Consider the following 18006-nt stretch of genomic DNA (forward strand, 5'->3'; position numbering starts at 1 on the left):
CAGACGACCTGATCGATCAGGTCTGTTCAAATCAGTGGACCTGATTGGCGCAATCGGAGCTTTAAAAGTTTAATGAGTCACAGCGCTTCATTCATGGCAGCCTTTACCACAGCCAGACTCAGCAGCATCTGTACACAATGAAAATGATCCATCAAAACAAATAATAATAATAATAATGTTAAATGACTGTTTATGAGCTACAGCACACCGTGCAGTAGAGAACAGAGCGCACTTCCACAGAGGCAGAAAATAGCAGCTTTGGCTACATACGTGGCAGTAATTCAACTGTAAAAACCTCATGATACAGTCCACTGTTTTCCAAGAGCAGTGATGTGTTCTGCACAGCCGGCAGGAGTGAACTGAGTTTAAATAGCAGCAAAGTGCACATATTAAAAACCGAACAGACGCAGCTGCAAACAGATCCATGAACACGGAAAAAGGCTGAGTAGGTGCGCATTTCGGGCGTATTTAAATGAAACACAACACTGCAATACGCAGCTCTACGAATACACCAAGGGGCTTAAAGCCTAGGGTGTGTTGTGGGGCAGTGACGACCACCCCGATCCCGGCTCTTCTACTGGAGTGTGGAGAGATGCCTTTGAGTCTTAGGTGGAGAAAGTTGGGCCTACAGTATGCTGGAAGAGTGCAGGATCAAGAACAGAGTAACCCTGTAAAGCATGTGCTGGAGGAGAGCTGGGAGTTTGTTAAAGGGGGGAGACGAGGGTATTTTGTTAAAACAGTGTGGGCTGAGTCACCAGAATTGTGTTTTGATATGTCCCCAAGAGTGGTTTGGACCTCTGTTCCCCTGTGGCTGCTCCCGGACCCAGAAATAGACTGGACTGTTAAAGACTTTCTTAAAGACAAGGGCAAGGAAAACCCAGTAGGCGTGGTCAACAAAGTAATCAATGAGCACTGGGATGATGGGCACTTAGTAATTTACACTGATGGATCTGTGGAGCCGACTACCAACAGATCAGCTTTTGCTGTGCACATTCCTGAGGCTGGCTTGAGCCACAAGGTTATCGACTTCCAGATAATGTGTCAGTATTCACCACAGAAGTTACAGCCTTGTTATGTGCTCTGGAATGGGTGGGCAAAATTGGGCCTCAACATGCTTTAATTTGTTCAGATTCAGGTGCTGTGTTAATGGCTTTGGAGGCTGGAGTGCCACAGGTGCAGGCTGACTTAATTTTTGAAATTTTAGTTGCTCTAAAAAGAGCTGATATGGTGGGCTTGCCTGTTGCTTTTATGTTGCTTGTCTGTGCCCATGTGGGAGTGGTGGGCAACGAGGTGGCAGACCTGACTGCCAAGCAGGCTCTGAGGCAGGATTTTATTAGTGTGTTTACAGCACTGGGGTTCTCGGAGTACTGTAGAGTGGTGGCCAGCACTGAGTCAGTGGCAGCGAGAGTGGGACTCTGAGAAGAGGGACGTTAGAGGGTGAGACACCAGTTGGGAGAAAAGCAGGTCAGAGCAAGTGATTTTTTTTTCAAGATTGAGGCTCGGACATTGTGGCCTGGCTCCTGACCCGTGTTTGATTGGAAAAAGGACTAATGCGCTCTGCTCGTGTGGAAAAGAAGAAACCGTAAGGCATGTCTTGATGGAGTGTGTCACCTATAAAGTGGAGAGAGGGCGCCTCTATAAAAGAAACACTGAGTTAGGCAATGAAAAAAAGACTCTTCTTGGCCCAGATAGCCACAGAGATGAAGTTGTGGCCGCTGTTGCATCGTTTATTTATTGCACAAATCTCCATTTAAAGATTTGAGTAAATCAGCGTAGTACTGATAACAACCTGTGAAAGGCAGCAATACGCCTGGAGGAGTCTAGTCTGCTGGAAACGTAAAAGAAGAAGAAGAAGACAACCGCTGTATGCTTTAAAGCATAATGACTTTTGCTTTTTTTTTTTTTTGTAGCAGCCTGGCAGCCAGGCACCTTCTGCTGGGGCAGAGTTGAGCTCAGCTCCTCTCAGCTACCTCACTGCTGCTGCAAAATACATAGCAGACAGGAGCCAACAGGGTTTATAAATGTTTTTAACCGTTTCTAAGTTTAAAAAAAGTTAGTGGTGTAAAAGTTATCAGAACTAAATTTAGTGGAAGCGAATTGGTCTGCTGATGGTTTTTGAACGTTGCTGAAAAGCTAACCCGCGAACAAAAAAGTGAGCTTAGATAATTAGTGGTTAATGGATTAGCGGAACTATGCCCACCACTGAATTTCACAAAATAACCAATTCTGGCAGTTCTTGTGTTAGATATTTGTGTGTCACAATTAAAGCGCAACAACTAAAAAGTCACAACATCAACAGATTTCCAACTCGTAGGGATAAAATATGCATTTCCTGTTTCAATGTGCCTGCATATCATCTGCAAACAAACTAACTCAGGTGAAGCATAGCTGCAGGAGCTAGCAGTCAAGATCTCAAGGTTGAAATTAAATGATTTTACATAAAGAAAAAGAGGTTTTTTTTTTTTTTTTTTTACCTCCAATAAATTATGTGAATGTTCCTTCTGGGCATAATGACTTTAAATAAATGCTGTGCTTCACCACTAACTAGAGTCCCTTGATTTAGGACAGTCAACTGAGAACATGGTGCCATTTTGGTTCCAACTGCACCATTTTGGTCCCCCACACCTGACTTTATTTTCCTAAATTTTTCTTCTGTTCAGATCTGAAGGGAATCTGTACATCTTGAAGCCCTTGCTATGTCTATTTGTGCATGCAAGTGCACAACAACCGGAATTTTCAGCAAATAAAATTGCTGGATTTATATGCAGACAGATTAAGAGCGAATGCTATTTTGGCACCAGGATGGCACCATGAGTCATGTGACTTTTTTTTTTTTGACTCGTCATGTCGCTACTCTCTCAATAAAGGGACTCTACCACTAACCAGCGTTAATTAGCATCCAGCCCTGCAGGCTTCTTCATGTATAGGCCACCAACAGTCCATGATGTGTTACAGCTTCTTCTGCTGCACAGTCACAATTCAATAGCTGTCAAACACCACTGAAATGTTCACAGAACAAATGGCAACAGAAGAAATAAAACAAGCGCACAAATAAATTCAAATGTTTGGAGTACCTTATCCTGGCTTGTGTCCGAGCCACACACACTGGTTATGTTGGGGAAAACGTCCGACCAACCTCTTGAAGTGCAGTTTCTACTAATGTTCCCTGTGAAAAAGAAAGGAACGATATGAAGTACCACCTTACTTTTGCACAACAACATGACAGAATGTGATCACATCTCTGATTGTTGCTAAAATCAACAACATTCTAAAACTAGAGTATCAGTGACACAGAACTCATTCGGTTTTATCCAGACTATTTCCGTACATTATGCAGTAAAAGAACACAATGATATACTGCAAATAAAATTCTTGAGCAACAGCTGTAAATATTCTAAGAGTCATTTTAGCATTTTGTGTAAACAGACCTTTGAATGACATCTGAATTAGCAGGTGAAATGTTTACAGCAGTGTTTCAACTGTCGCATAGTTTACACATTGCTGAAAATATTTTTGCTGGTAGTGGAGGTTCTTTTCCAAAATCTTGAGGTGCAAATTTTCTTAAATGTGTCTTGTTTTAGTGATTTTTTTTTATTTTTTATTCAGCAACCATACAATTCTGGAACATGTCCTACTTTGAGTGGATTTCACTGTTTTCACCAAAAATCAATATTCTTCCCAAAATAAAAAAAAAACTGTAAGGAAGAATTTGTCAAGAGCACTTAGATGAATGAAACATACCAATAAGAATTCAAATCTATCTGAAACTGACTGAGAAGAAGCATTTAAAGTGAATTTCTATATTCTATATAAAAAATCTATATTTTTTATATATTCTATATAAAAATCTATATTTTTCCCAAAGACTTAAAACATTTTGTGAGGAAGAATTTGTCAACAGGGCTTTGATGAATCAAACAAAACAACAAGAATTAAAATCTATCTGAAGATGATGGAGAAGAAACCTTTTATGTGAATTTCACTGTTTTCACCACAAAGATTATATGTTTATATGTATTATATGTAAAAATTCAAGATTTTACAATTACACAGTGGACAGCATTCAGACGAATCCAAGAAAAACCACCGGAACTGAAATCCACCAAAGACCTGAAAAGAAGACGCTCCAAGCACACGCTCTGTCAGTGGTTTCTCCACAGAGAGACTGTAGAGAGATGCCCCCTCAGCCAGCTGGTTCTGGGACTCTCTACACAAACACAAGCTGAGCCACCAAACACGAACCAGGTGGAGACCGAGCTGCACATTCTGACCACCTGCCCGCTGTACCCAGTTATCAGAGACACGTACTTCCCACAGATCACAAACACCCAAACAGACTATGAGAGCTCAACCAACATCGACAAACGTCTGTATCTGTTGGATGAAGTACAACAATGTGCAAAAACAGCAGCACGGTTTGTGAGCCGCTGTGACAAGAAAAGAAAAGGAGCAACGGACATAAACCATCACAAATCTAAAACAGAAGATTAAACTGCTAGGTCACTTTATCTACGTGTAACACATTTTATAGGATAGTATATTTTTACGCCAAAAGCTTATTTTTTTCTATTATTTCAATCCCACAACTCCTGTTTACACATTTATTTACTGTACAATAGTGCTAACTTTATGTACATCTAAATTTTTTTTTTTGACCTATGCTACACTTGCTTTGACAATCTAAACAGATGTCTCCCGTATCAATAAAGCTCCATTGAAAAGAAAATGTAATGAGAGACGAGGAGGAAGACAGGGAGGAGCTGATCACTGTGAACACTGGACTTACGCTCTACACGCTGTTAAAAAGGAGCAAAGCAATTTTAATAAATGATCATCTTCACCACACAGCCTCAGTGAAAAAGGAAAGTGTGAAAAACTGATTCAGAATGTTTTTCATCCAGGTTTAATCTTTAAAAGAGCACGTTTGACAATAAAATCAGTCCAGGTTCAGCTCTTGTTGAAACAAGACAATTAGGGTTTATATTGATAAAAAAAACTATGTTGGAAAAAAAAGCAACAGAAAAACTTTGCCTGTTTCACTGTGTGTGTCATTTTTGAAGAAGAGAATAAATGCTATATTAATATTAATGTGTTTTTAACCTTTACATTATTTATTTGATTAACTTTGACAGAAACATGCAAAAAAACTTTGATATTACAAATATTACAACACAAATGTCATTTTTTCCATTATTCTTGGTTTCAATGTATCTAAAACCACTCAAAATTAATTAAAATAGGGCTTGCCAATAACATTTTAGAGGTATAAAACCCTATAGCTTCGGGGGGCTTCATCTCCCAGCTGTGAGCTGCTATCACATAATTTACCCGGTACTAAAATGGTGATAAAATGGTGATGGATAATGATAATAATATTCAGGCAAACAAAGCTCTTGTATCAGAATAGTATTGGTATCCACAGATATCGAAATTCAGTTATCCGGATCGGATCAGAAGTGAAACAATGTAGATCGTGTATTCCTGCATTTAACCACAACCACTAATCCTAATTTAAGGCTATGCTACGTACCAACAGAGTTTAGTATTGTTAATACAGCTACGTACGAATAGCCACTTCCTAAAGAACTAAAAACTTTCAACTAGGAATGTGCACGTCCCTGATTTGGACAACATAAATGTCCTTTGTTGTCTTCAAGACTCGGACCTCAACACGACTCACAGCTTCCACAACATCTCACATAAACGGGAGAACGAGGAGTGTCATGGCAGTTTAACTATGAGCAAACAGCAATCGGAGTGCAGAGATGTTTTCTATCAGCATGAGTGAGCAGAACCATAATGACTGGTACAGTACGGGTACACTGAATGCATATTGAGTGTTGTTGTGTGAAGCAGTTTGCAGGCTAAGACTCGCTTTATTGACTGTAAATGTCATAAATGCACATTATTCTCTAATGACGCTCTCAACAAAGTCACTTTCCTGGTGTTCTAACGTAGCTGTGGTACACTGGAAGCTCAACTCCCTGTGAAAATTCCCAGAAAGCACTGTAAAAAGCACTGATCAGTGAGTGTAAGTAACGCTGCTGCTCTTCTGCTTCGCTGAATTCTAAAATAACTCTTTATAGAGTGTCACAGCAGCAGCTGAGAGCATGAACAATGATTTAGACCTCATGCTGAATAAGTACACAATCAGGAACGGATCAGCGGTGTTCAATTTCAATTTCAATTTTTTTTTTATATAGCGCCAAATCACAACAAACAGTTGCCCCAAGGCGCTTTATATTGTAAGGCAAGGCCATACAATAATGATGTAAAACCCCAACGGTCAAAACGACCCCCTGTGAGCAAGCACTTGGCTACAGTGGGAAGGAAAAACTCCCTTTTAACAGGAAGAAACCTCCAGCAGAACCAGGCTCAGGGAGGGGCAGTCTTCTGCTGGGACTGGTTGGGGCTGGGGTTGGGGCTGGTTGGTGTTCACTCCATAATGTGGAAAACTACGGAATATGACACCACCTAAACTTCATTTCTAAATATAAATACAGCTGCAGTTGCAGCGTGTCATAAATAGAGTTTGTTATCTATAACGATGTGGTTTCTCCAACCCCAACCCAAAACGCTTTTCACAAAACCAGCTGGAGATACAAGTACTAATTAGAAACCAATGTTTTATGACATTTCCTTAAAAGCAGGTCATGATTTAGTATAACTGTGTGTGTCCACAAAGACAGTTTAATCCAGATTCTGACAAAAATTGTGTCTATCAAACAAATGTCTCAATCTGTAGGTTTCCACGTGAAAAACTGTTTGCAGATCAAACCCTCCTTAAGAATATTTCAAAAATATTCAAATCAAATAGCTTCCTGAACTGTGAATTTATTCACTCTCACTCGCAAGTCTTTAACCGCTTAAGGGCCATGAGGGGAGAGAGCCTATCACAGCAGTCATAGGGCGAGAGGCGGGGTTCACCCTGGACAGGACGCCAGTCTGTCGCAGGGACACATACAGAGAGACAAACAAATACAGACACACCTACGGACAATTTAAAGTTTCCAGTCCACCTAACCTGCATGTCTTTGGATGTGGGAGGAAGCCGGAGCACCTGGAGGGAACCCACACAAACACGGGGCGAACATACAAACTCCACACAGAAAGGCCACAGGTGGGAACTGGTCCCATGACCTTCTTGCTGTGAGCCAACAGTGCTAACCACTAAGCCACGTTGCTGCCCAAATTTATTTATGTCCTCAATTATTAGCTCTGACCAGGATGTTATATTTTTACCTGCATGTTTGTTGGAATGTTTCAGAAAATATGTGAAAATCAGTTGGTTGATTTTGGCATTAAATAGAGAGCAGATTATCAAAAAAAAAATTGCAGGGATAATGAAAAAGAATATCTTGGAAAAGAGCAGAGATGTCAAGTACAAATACTTCGTTACTGTACTTAAGTACACTTTTTAGGTATCTATACTTTACTCCATTACTTATTTTTCTGCCTACTTCTGACTTCTACTCATTACATTTTCACACAAGTATCTGTACTTTCTATTCCTTACATTTTTAAAACAAACAGCCTCGTTACTTTTGGCTTCAGTTTAATGTTTATATATATATTTCACGTCATGTGCGCCTGTAATCAACTTTTCTGCAGCACGGCTTTGCTGTGAACCGTGAACCAATCGAAGCAGTAGTTCGCAGATTGAAGCAATGCTACGACCATTGGTTCGTTTATTCTTTCTTTCTTTTGCTTAATTTTCCCCCGCTAAAACCCTAAAGAGCATACTTATGTGAGTATTATTTACCTTTTCTATGTTAAACTGACCTGTTATGGTCTTCTGAAACAGTTGATAGATGTATTTTATAACTTAAAAACGGGAGCGATGCTAACGCGTTAGCATGTCTATGGCATTTTCAATGTTAAAACTTAGCATTATGCAGTTGCAGCTGTCATCACGTTCGAGTGCATTTGTTTTCAAATTGTAATATTTCTTAAATTTATTTTTGTTTATATATTAATAATCTAATGATTATTATATACAATTCTAGAGAAAGAGGCAAAAAGAACCTGAATAGAAACACAACAGAAAATATAAAAGCAACTAACAATGAACATACGTAAATAAATACATACATAAATAAATGAGTGTTTCCTGTGAACACCTAGTGATTCTTATACCTCCACTTCATCCCTGTCTTATTTAATGAGTTTGTTTCGGTCAAACCATATTTTCATTGTGTTAATTTCTTCAGTGATTTCCTCCAGAACTATCTGACAAACTAGAGAACTGCTGCATCCTAGTAAGAGCAGAATACTACTGGAATGAATTTGAATAAGGAAAGTTGTGTTTTTGTTTTTTTTTTCTCACTAAATGGATGCTGCACTCACTGCAGTTTATTGTCTGGAATAGTCCCAGATTGCATTTCAGAGCTTCTAGAATTTAAACATTTTCGTGCAGGTGGTGTTGGGGGGTAATTTTGGGTTTTGGGTCTTGGGCCACATGTAGAACGAATCAGTTTTTAAATTAAGCTTTCAATTCATATAGTGGCATCTACCTTTTTTTTTAAAGGTTACTTTATACTTTTATACTTTAAGTAGGTTTTGGAGCACATACTTTTTCACTTTTACTTGAGTAAAGAGGTCAAGTTGATACTTCAACTTTTACCAGAGTGTTTTTAAACTGCAGTATCTATACTTCTACTTAAGTAACAAATGTGTGTACTTTTGACACCACTGGAAAAGATGCAATAAAATAAATAAAAAACTCAAAGTAGGAAATAAAAATGTAATACATTCAATGGTGGGGGTCAATTTAATAATTTACCCTGTAAAATATAGTAAGAGAAAGAATGAGCCCCTCCAGTTTAAGATGACAACTCAAAATCAATAAATATCAAAATCTCTAAATGGCATCATCTTGTAACTCATGAAGTTCAGAGTTCATAATCAGGATTAACTGGTTAACGATGCAGCAGATTAACCCAAAAACTAACTTGTTTTTCCACACCTCAGAGACCAGTCTGCCACTTTTATGTAGTAGTTTTATAATAGTTGGTTATTTCGAAGATGTGGGAATCAATCTGGATGTCTGGCTGGATGGTTGGCATCCAGAACCCAAAGTGACTCCGTGGACTTGTGATGCAGTACCGTGTGGCACCAGCGTGTGCTCCCAGTCTTCACTTGACTTGTGTTAGATTGTCTGCATCTGCTGGACACGTCTGGACTTGTCAGGAAGAATCATACTTTTGTTGATCTTCTCCCTTTGTTCTTGGGGTCACCATGCTGGATGACCTTGAACTGTGGATCTTCTGTTTTGGAAGCGAGAGTATGAGCCACTGGTGGCAGCACACTGCAATCTTATCATATGCATGATGGAAATTAGGAGCAGGTGAAGCTGATGTCTGTCCATTTATTTCCGAAGCCTGGGCCTGGTGGGCAACCAGTGGTTGCATTTAGGTTTTCCTGGAACACTCTAATCACTGATATTTCTTTGTATTTTTCCTCTGCTTTTTAAAATAAAAAATACTGAGAGTGAAATTGTGATTTTTGCAGTTAAAATTAATGTCCTACCGTTTCTGCCAAACACGGTCCTGAGGACTCTAGGACAGGGGATAGTCACCATCTCTCCGATCTCAGCCCACTCCCAGCATGCTATGTAGTCCCATGATCCTTTGCATCCCAACTCTGTCAAAATGTCAAGCAAAATTCAATCACTTCAGGGTCACAGGGAGAAAAACATCAGTGTTGTTGTTTAATTTTTTTTTTTTTTTTAATTTGCAATGTTTTTGGAAGTAGCTGATTTTTTCCAGATAAACTGCATGACTTGTATGTTCACAGTCATCAAGGACCCAAGTTTATATCATGTGTCAAACAAACTAAAGTGATATGATGGGACGGTAGAGAAAACTAAAAACAACCTGGCCAGCAAAAGCAAAGCGTCTCCCAAAACAGTAGCTCATCCGTCTCTTCAGTGTGGACCCTTAATGGGTGTAAAAAGCCCTGAGAGCAAACGGCACAGTCAACGAGGGGACTGTTAGCAGCAGACGAATGGAGACGAGGGCTTGGAAAACACAATCCTGCTGTTAAAGATACGGATGTCTGAGTGTTTAAAATAAAAAAGAAGCAAGGAGCAACAGCTATTAAAAGAAGCCTGAAACCAAAAAGCAAGACTATAGAAATGCTCAAATACGACCTTTCCACTACTAAAGTGACACTGAAACAGGTCATGTTGTGCAAAATCTATTTGTGTCTACATTTTCACAGTTAATTACAGCCGTTGTCTCCAGATAAATATCCTCAATGTCCCATAATTCTCTGTCTGCAATTTAAAAATACAATGTTAAAGCAAAAATTGTTTCTGGGCTTGTTGAAGTTATTTCCATTTGAAGTAACAAGCACAGAAAAAACATCAGTAAAGACATGAAAATCTGTACATATGTCACCTCTGAGTTCATTCAGAATTACTGGCTGAAAATGATTTTAAGCCACACAGTGACCTGAAATAACATACTGAAAATGTCAATCACATGACCCCTTTTATAAACCATATCTGTTATACCATCTGTTTTAGCCAAGCAGTAAACTTCAATGGTCTCAGATACAGTTGTATGCAAAAGTTTGGGTACAATTTTCATGATTTTCCTATATAAATCATTGGTTGTCTGGATCAGAAATTTCAGTTAAATATATCATATAGCAGACAAACACACTGATATTTTAGAAGTGAAATGAAGTTTGTAGTATTTACAGAAAGTGTGCAATAATTCTTTAAACAAAATTAGGCAGGTGCATAAATTTGGGCACCCTTGTCATTTTATTAATTTTAATACATTTAGCACTAATTAGTGGAACAGAAAATTGGTTTGGTAAGCTCATTGACTCTTGACCTCCTTGCACAGGTGAATCCAATCATGAGAAAGGGTATTTAAGGTGGCCATTTGCAAATGTTTCCCCTCTTTGCATTTCTTCTAATGAGTGGCAACATGGGAGCCTCTAAACAACTCTCAAATGACCTGAAAACAAAGACTGTTCAACATCATGGTTTCGGGGAAGGATACAAAAAGCTATCTCAGAGATTTCAGCTGTCAGTTTCCACTGTGAGGAACATAGCGAGGAAATGGAAGACCACAGGCACAGTACTAGTTAAGACCTGAAGTGGCAGACCAAGAAAAATCTCAGATAAACTGAAGCGAAGGATGGCGAGAACAGTCAGTCAACCCACAGACCTGCTCCAAAGACCTACAACATGATCTTGATGCAGATAGTGTCTCTGTGCATCGTTCAACTGTACAGCGCACTTTGCACAAACAGATGCTGTATGATACTGTGATGCGGAGGAAGCCTTTTCTGCATACACGGCACAGTCACTTGAGGCATGCTAAAGCATTTGGACAAGCCAGCTTCATTTTGGAATAAGGTGCTGTGGACTGATGAAACTAAAGTTATCCGAACATAACAAGGGGCGGTATGCATGGCTGAAAATGAACACAGCATTCCAAGAAAAACACTTGCTACCTACAGTAAAACTTGGAGGTGGTTACATCATGCTGTGGGGCTGTGTGCCCAGTGCAGGTACTGGGAATCTTGTTAAAGTTGAGGGTCACATGGATTCCAGTCAATATCAGCAGATTCTTGAGAACAATGTTCATGAATCAGTGACAAATTTGAAGTTGTGGCTGGATCTTTCAACAAGACAACGACCCTAAACACTGCTCAAAATCTACTAAGGCATTCATGCAGAGGAACAAGTACAACATTCTGGAATGGCCATCTCAGTCCCCAGACCTGAATATTATTGAAAATCTGTGGTGCGATTTTAAGCGGGCTGCCCATGCTCAGAAACCAACAAACCTGAGATGTTTTGTAAAGAAGAATGGTCCAAAATACCTTCAACCAGAATCCAGACTCTCACTGGAAGCTATAGGAAGTGTTTAGAGGCTGTTATTTCTGCAAACGGAGGATCTATAAATGCTGATGTATTTTTTCTGTTGGGGTGCCCAAATTTATGCATCTGCCTAATTTTAAGGAATTATTGCACACTTTCTGTAAATCTTATGAATTTCATTTCACTTCTCAAATATCACTGTATATATTTCACTGAAATTGCTGATCCAAACAACCAATGATTTATAAAGAAAAATCAAGAAATCATCAGGGTACCCAAACTTTTACATACAACTGTAAAGAACTACCAGAGGAAGAAAAAGCTGCAGATCTTTGACTGGCCAGTTGAGGCTGTCTCCAAAACAGAGCACATTAGGACTCCATGTTAAAATGTTAAACTTTAGAGCAGAAATAAACAAGTTTACAGCCTGGAACAAAAAAATGGTTTTGGTCTCTATAGATAGCTTCCTCTTCCATGACTGACAGGCAGGTTTGTCAAGGACATTTGGACACAAACATGAGGCTCACACAAACAGCTCTGGTTGTAAAAAGACTTTAGTGATGAGGATAGCAGTGGTCAGTACATGAGAAGGCAGTCCAAAAAACAGCAGCAGTACAAAAATCATCAGGCTTTGGTGAGGTCGGGAAAACGGGCAGGAGGTCGAGAAACACACTGAGGCAGGCAGGACTATGGAACATGAGAACGAGAAGGCACAATGTGCATTAATCTGGCGAGGAACTCCTGCACCCAGTGAACTTATATAACCCCAGATGATGAGATGCAAATTAGGAACAGGTGTGCTTGGAACACACCAGAATGAGGGTGTGGCCAGAGAGAGAGAAACACCCACCACCAAGAACCCAGGGCAAACAATACAGAAAAAGCAGAAAAACCCAGCAACTGAAAAACAATGAAACAGCAAAACACAAAAAAACAAAACAGACCAAAAAACAAAACAGAAAACCAGACAAAATATCAAACCCTGTCAATAACAACTGCACAGGGGTGAATTTTTCTCTAACGTCTTCTAAGTTTAAGCCTTTGAGTGACAGCTGCTCGGCCGACTGTAGCTCAGAGTCCTTCTCGATGTGCCTGCTAGCTGCTGTGGAGGCTGTGTCCGCTTTGTTTGGAGTATTTTATTACAAATACCTGGAATAATCTGGCTTGTTGTGTGGACAAACTGCCTAATAGATCATCTAAGACGTCCCTGCTGCTGTCATGGTTTGGCCCCCTCCGGGCTCCTGTTATGATTTTGCCATCTGTCTGTGACCCAGGCCGGTGATTTCAGTTTGGTTGTTTTCTTTTGCCTCATTGTTAGTGCCGTTTTAGTTTTGTCTCTGTCCTTTATTTGCTCTATTGATTTTTCTTTTCAGTCACTGGATATACTGTCAGTTTACATATTTTTGCCACATGTAGTTCCATTCTAGTTTAGTCTTGATCTTTTTCCTTGTTGTATTATTTTGGTCTCATTTTATTTTCTAGTTTTTGTCACTGATGTTTCTGTTTATCTAGTTTCACTCTCCTGCACTCTCTTGCCCCACCTTTCACTCTGCTTCTGTTTAGTAAAGTTTCACTTTCCTGCACTCTCTTGCACCTGCTGGACTCATCTTTGTCATGTCCTCACCTTCTCCACACCTGACTCCTATCACGTCCTGATTACCCCACCTGCATTTAAGCCCTGTCTTTCATGTTTTTCACTGCTAGTTCATTGTGCTCCATGCCTTGTGCTTCTGACCTCGTCCAAGCCCTTTTTGCTCTTTTTCACGCCATAGTTCTAACTTAGATCTGGTTGTCTTTACTGTGGATGACTTTGCTTGTTTTTTGAACTCTGCGCTCGTCTCTGCCTGCCTACTCTGCCTCACTGTGTTTTTGAACATTGCTTGTTTTTGACTACGCCTCAGCCCAACATCTGCCTGTTACCTTTGTATCGCTGCCTGCCTACCCGTGTACCGAACCACTGCTTAGCCTCCAGATAAAGCCTTTTGATTATTCCCTCATTTCTGTCTGTGGGTCTGCATTTGTGTCCTCCTCCTTTTGTGCCACTCGTTCAGGAACCCTGACAGCTGCAATAGTCATGCTAAATGAAACCCATCTTATTTAATATTGTATGCTAATGACCTTAGCACTTTTAACAGTTTTGGTAGTTTCATCTGTTAAGGCCCATTAATGCATAATTACTGAGAAAATAAGTGGCTCATAACTTTTGATGTCCACATCAAAGAAAACTGTTGTTGAGAACTGCCACCCAGTCCCCAAAAATATGATTTAATGAACGCCCGAACCAAGATTAGCCTGTTAGCTTAGGTGGTTCAGACTCAAAGAGAGAGGCGTGTTCAGGCGTCCTTTGTCACACACTGAGCCACCTACACACCACCCATTTATGCATGAATTACTTTGTTGCTACATCGCCAGAATCAGTGCGGCCACTGCCGTCACCGTGGTGATGCACAGACATGCTCATCATATGAACTGTTCCAGGTCTCTGTAGAAAATCTGCAGGTGATGTCATGCAGGCTTTGTCCAGTATATATACAATCTATGGTTTTAACTTTTGTTTTTACTGATACAAATCATACCGAGTAAAAAAATCTATGTTACTGATATATACATTAAAAATGGCAATGATTCCTCAAAACATAAGATCAAAACATAAGACAAAGAAATGCAAATGAAGCTTAATATTTTACAGTTCAAATGTGAACTTTATAATAAATAATGTTAAATATAACCAAAAACAAACCAAGGTATGTCAAGCTGCCTTCACACAACCATCACTCAGACTGGCAGATACCATGTCCCATTGTATTTGCAGAAAATAGACTTCTTTTCAGTCTTGGCCCTGCTTAGCTGGCGGCTTTGTGACCACTTGTCTCTTGTCGCTGTAAAACGCTCACTCTGAAAATTGCTTTTGACACTTGTAGCTAATTTGACCAAGGAATGATGGGTATCCTAACCATGCTTAACAGCACTGTAAACAATGCCACAGGACTGTGCTCTGCTAGACAAACTACGAACAAACAAACTCGTATATATACAACCACTGGCAATAATTATGGAATCACCGGCCTCAGAGGATGTTCATTCAGTTGTTTAATTTTGTAGAAAAAAAGCAGATCACAGACATGACACAAAACTAAAGTCATTTCAAATAGCAACTTTCTGGCTTTAAGAAACACTATAAGAAATCAGGAAAAAAAAATTGTGGCAGTCAGTAATAGTTACTTTTTTAGACCAAGCAGAGGGAAAAAAATATGGACTCACTCAATTCTGAGGAATAAATTATGGAATCACCCTGTAAATTTTCATCCCCAAAACTAACATCTGCATCAGATCAGATCTGCTCGTTAGTCTGCATCTAAAAAGGGGTGATCACACCTTGGAGAACTGTTGCACCAAGTGGACTGACATGAATCATGGCTCCAACACGAGAGATGTCAATTGAAACAAAGGAGAGGATTATCAAACTCTTAAAAGAGGGTAAATCATCACGCAATGTTGCAAAAGATGTTGGTTGTTCACAGTCAGCTGTGTCTAAACTCTGCACCAAATACAAACAACATGGGAGGGTTGTTAAAGGCAAACATACTGGTAGACCAAGGAAGACATCAAAGCGTCAAGACAGAAAACTTAAAGCAATATGTCTTAAAAATCAAAAATGCACAACAAATCAAATGAGGAACAAATGTGAGGAAACTGGAGTCAACGTCTGTGACCGAACTGTAAGAAACCGCCTAAAGGAAATGGGATTTACATACAGAAAAGCTAAACGAAAGCCATCATTAACACCTAAACAGAAAAAAACAAGGTTACAATGGGCTAAGGAAAAACAATCATGGACTGTGGATGACTGGATGAATCTGCATTGGGCAAGGTGATGATGCTGGAACTTTTGTTTGGTGCCGTTCCAATGAGATTTATAAAGATGACTGCCTGAAGAGTCATTGATGATATGGGGCTGCATGTCAGGTAAAGGCACTGGGGAGATGGCTGTCATTACATCACCAATAAATGCACAAGTTTACGTTGATATTTTGGACACATCAGTTGAAAGGATGTTTGGGGATGATGAAATCGTTTTTCAAGATGATAATACGTCTTGCCATAGAGCAAAAACTGTGAAAACATTCCTTGCAAAAAGACACATAGGGTCAATGTCATGGCCTGCAAATAGTCCGGATCTTAATCCAATTGAAAATCTTTGGTGGAAGTTGAAGAAAATGGTCCATGAAAAGGCTCCAACCTGCAAAGCTGATCTGGCAACAGCAATCAAAGAAAGTTGGAGCCAGATTGATGAAGAGTACTGTTTGTCATTCATTAAGTCCATGCCTCAGAGACTGCAAGCTGTTATAAAAGCCAGAGGTGGTGCAACAAAATACTAGTGATGTGTTGGAGCGTTCTTTTGTTTATCATGATTCCATAATTTTTTCCTCAGAATTGAGTGATTCTATATTTTTTTCCCTCTAGTTGGTCTAAAAAAGTAACCGTTACTGACTGCCACAATTTTTTTCCTGATTTCTTATAGTGTTTCTTAAAGCCAGAAAGTTGCCATTTGAAATGACTTTAGTTTTGTGTCATGTCTGTGATCTGCTTTTTTCTACAAAATTAAACAACCGAATGAACATCCTCCGAGGCTGGTGATTCCATAATTTTTGCCAGGGGTTGTACATATATATATATATATATATATATATATATACACACACACAAGGTCTGTTAGAGCGTCATTCGCCTGTGAGCAGGCTTTGTGTGAGCAGTGGTCCACCCCTCTCGTCGGATTTTTATTGCGAATAAATGTCTGAACGATTTGGAGCTTTGCTGCATCAAATTTTTCCAGAAACTGTGAGAGACCTCCAGGTGGACACCATTCAGAAAATTCAGATGGCTTTCAGGGACAATTTTATGGGGATTACACAGATTAAGGAGTGCTCCAGCCGGTTTAAAGACCGCCCACAGCGTCTGAGAGCGCGGCGCACTCCGAGTGCCGATCGACAGGCTGAAACCCCGTTCAAACAACCAGATCATTTCCAACGTAAAGGCTTTGTTGAGCCGGGATGTTGTCTGACTTCCACAAAAATGGCAGAAGACGTGGACATCAAGACTTTTTCGGCACATTCCACTGTTACAGGAGTTTTTTTCATGGAAAGAGAAGCAGAGGGATGCTTTCAGATGGCTTTCAGACGGCTTTCGGTGGCTTTTCAGTCGTGTGACTATCCGAGAAATTGTGGATGAGCCTGGACATGCCAGGACATGTCCTGTGAGGCTTCATCACGGCGTTGCTTTGCGCCATGCGGCTCCACCGCGACGTGCGGAATTCCTCCGCACGTCTGTCTCAGTGTGCCGAAAAAGCGCAGATGTCCACGTCTTCTGCAATTCCTGTGGAAGTCAGACGACTTCCCAGATCAACACAGCGTCCAGTGTGGAAATGAACGGCGCATTTCACTGTTACAGGAGTTTTTGTCAAGCAAATGACGCAACCGACAGGCATGAAAAAAATCACGCATGCGCACGAAGGTTCAAGGTTGGCTCATGCAAGCACACGTGATTCAAATCCATCAGGTTTTTGAAAAAAATAAAAAGGTCGGATACTTTTCTAACAGACCTCGTATGTAGTGGTGGGCACAGCTAACCAGAAAGTTAGCTTCAATAACTGATAGTCAGCTAACTGAAAAGTTATCTTTTATAAAGCTAAACCGATAAACCACACAAAAATGTATCGGAAGCTACAGCTAACCGATAACTTTCAGTATTGTCTCCAGTACACTTACAACTACTAACAAGCTGATTTTGAGTTTTAACACAACTATAGCTTCTGGTAGCGTCAAAGATGACCACAGACCCAAACAATGAGTCAGCACTTCTGTTTTTGTGCACACTGCTGGGAGCTCCTGTTTACTACATAACTTGCATCAGTGAAACAGTTGAGAGGAGCTAGCAGTGTTGCTGTGAGGTGGAGGTCTTGTTGTGAAAGTGTAGTGACACGGACCCACAACAGGGGGCGCAAATGAACGGTCAATAGATGAGCCAAAAAGTAACAATTTAATGTTGTGAAGGTGCACAACGAATATACAGACAATCTCAGAATCTGATAACAGTCAATCCACAAAGGTGACGTGTGGGCAGGCTCGAGGATAGAAGACGTCTGTCCTGAGAAGAGCCGGAACCAC

At 40.1% G+C, this 18006-nt stretch overlaps 1 protein-coding gene across 1 annotated transcript in view; it reads right to left on the bottom strand.

The window, feature by feature from the left end:
* vipr2 (vasoactive intestinal peptide receptor 2) overlaps window positions 1–18006 on the bottom strand; it is a 185131-nt gene that overhangs the window by 94254 nt on the left and 72871 nt on the right. The window contains exons 3-4 of the mRNA XM_034183771.1: window positions 9529–9642; window positions 3075–3166 (exon numbers count right to left, since the gene is read on the bottom strand). Coding sequence (XP_034039662.1) covers window positions 3075–3166; window positions 9529–9642 — 206 coding nt within the window. The remainder of the gene's footprint in view (window positions 1–3074; window positions 3167–9528; window positions 9643–18006) is intronic.

Source organism: Thalassophryne amazonica, chromosome 12 (genome assembly GCF_902500255.1).
Source record: "Thalassophryne amazonica chromosome 12, fThaAma1.1, whole genome shotgun sequence".
Taxonomy (NCBI): Eukaryota; Metazoa; Chordata; class Actinopteri; order Batrachoidiformes; family Batrachoididae; genus Thalassophryne; species Thalassophryne amazonica.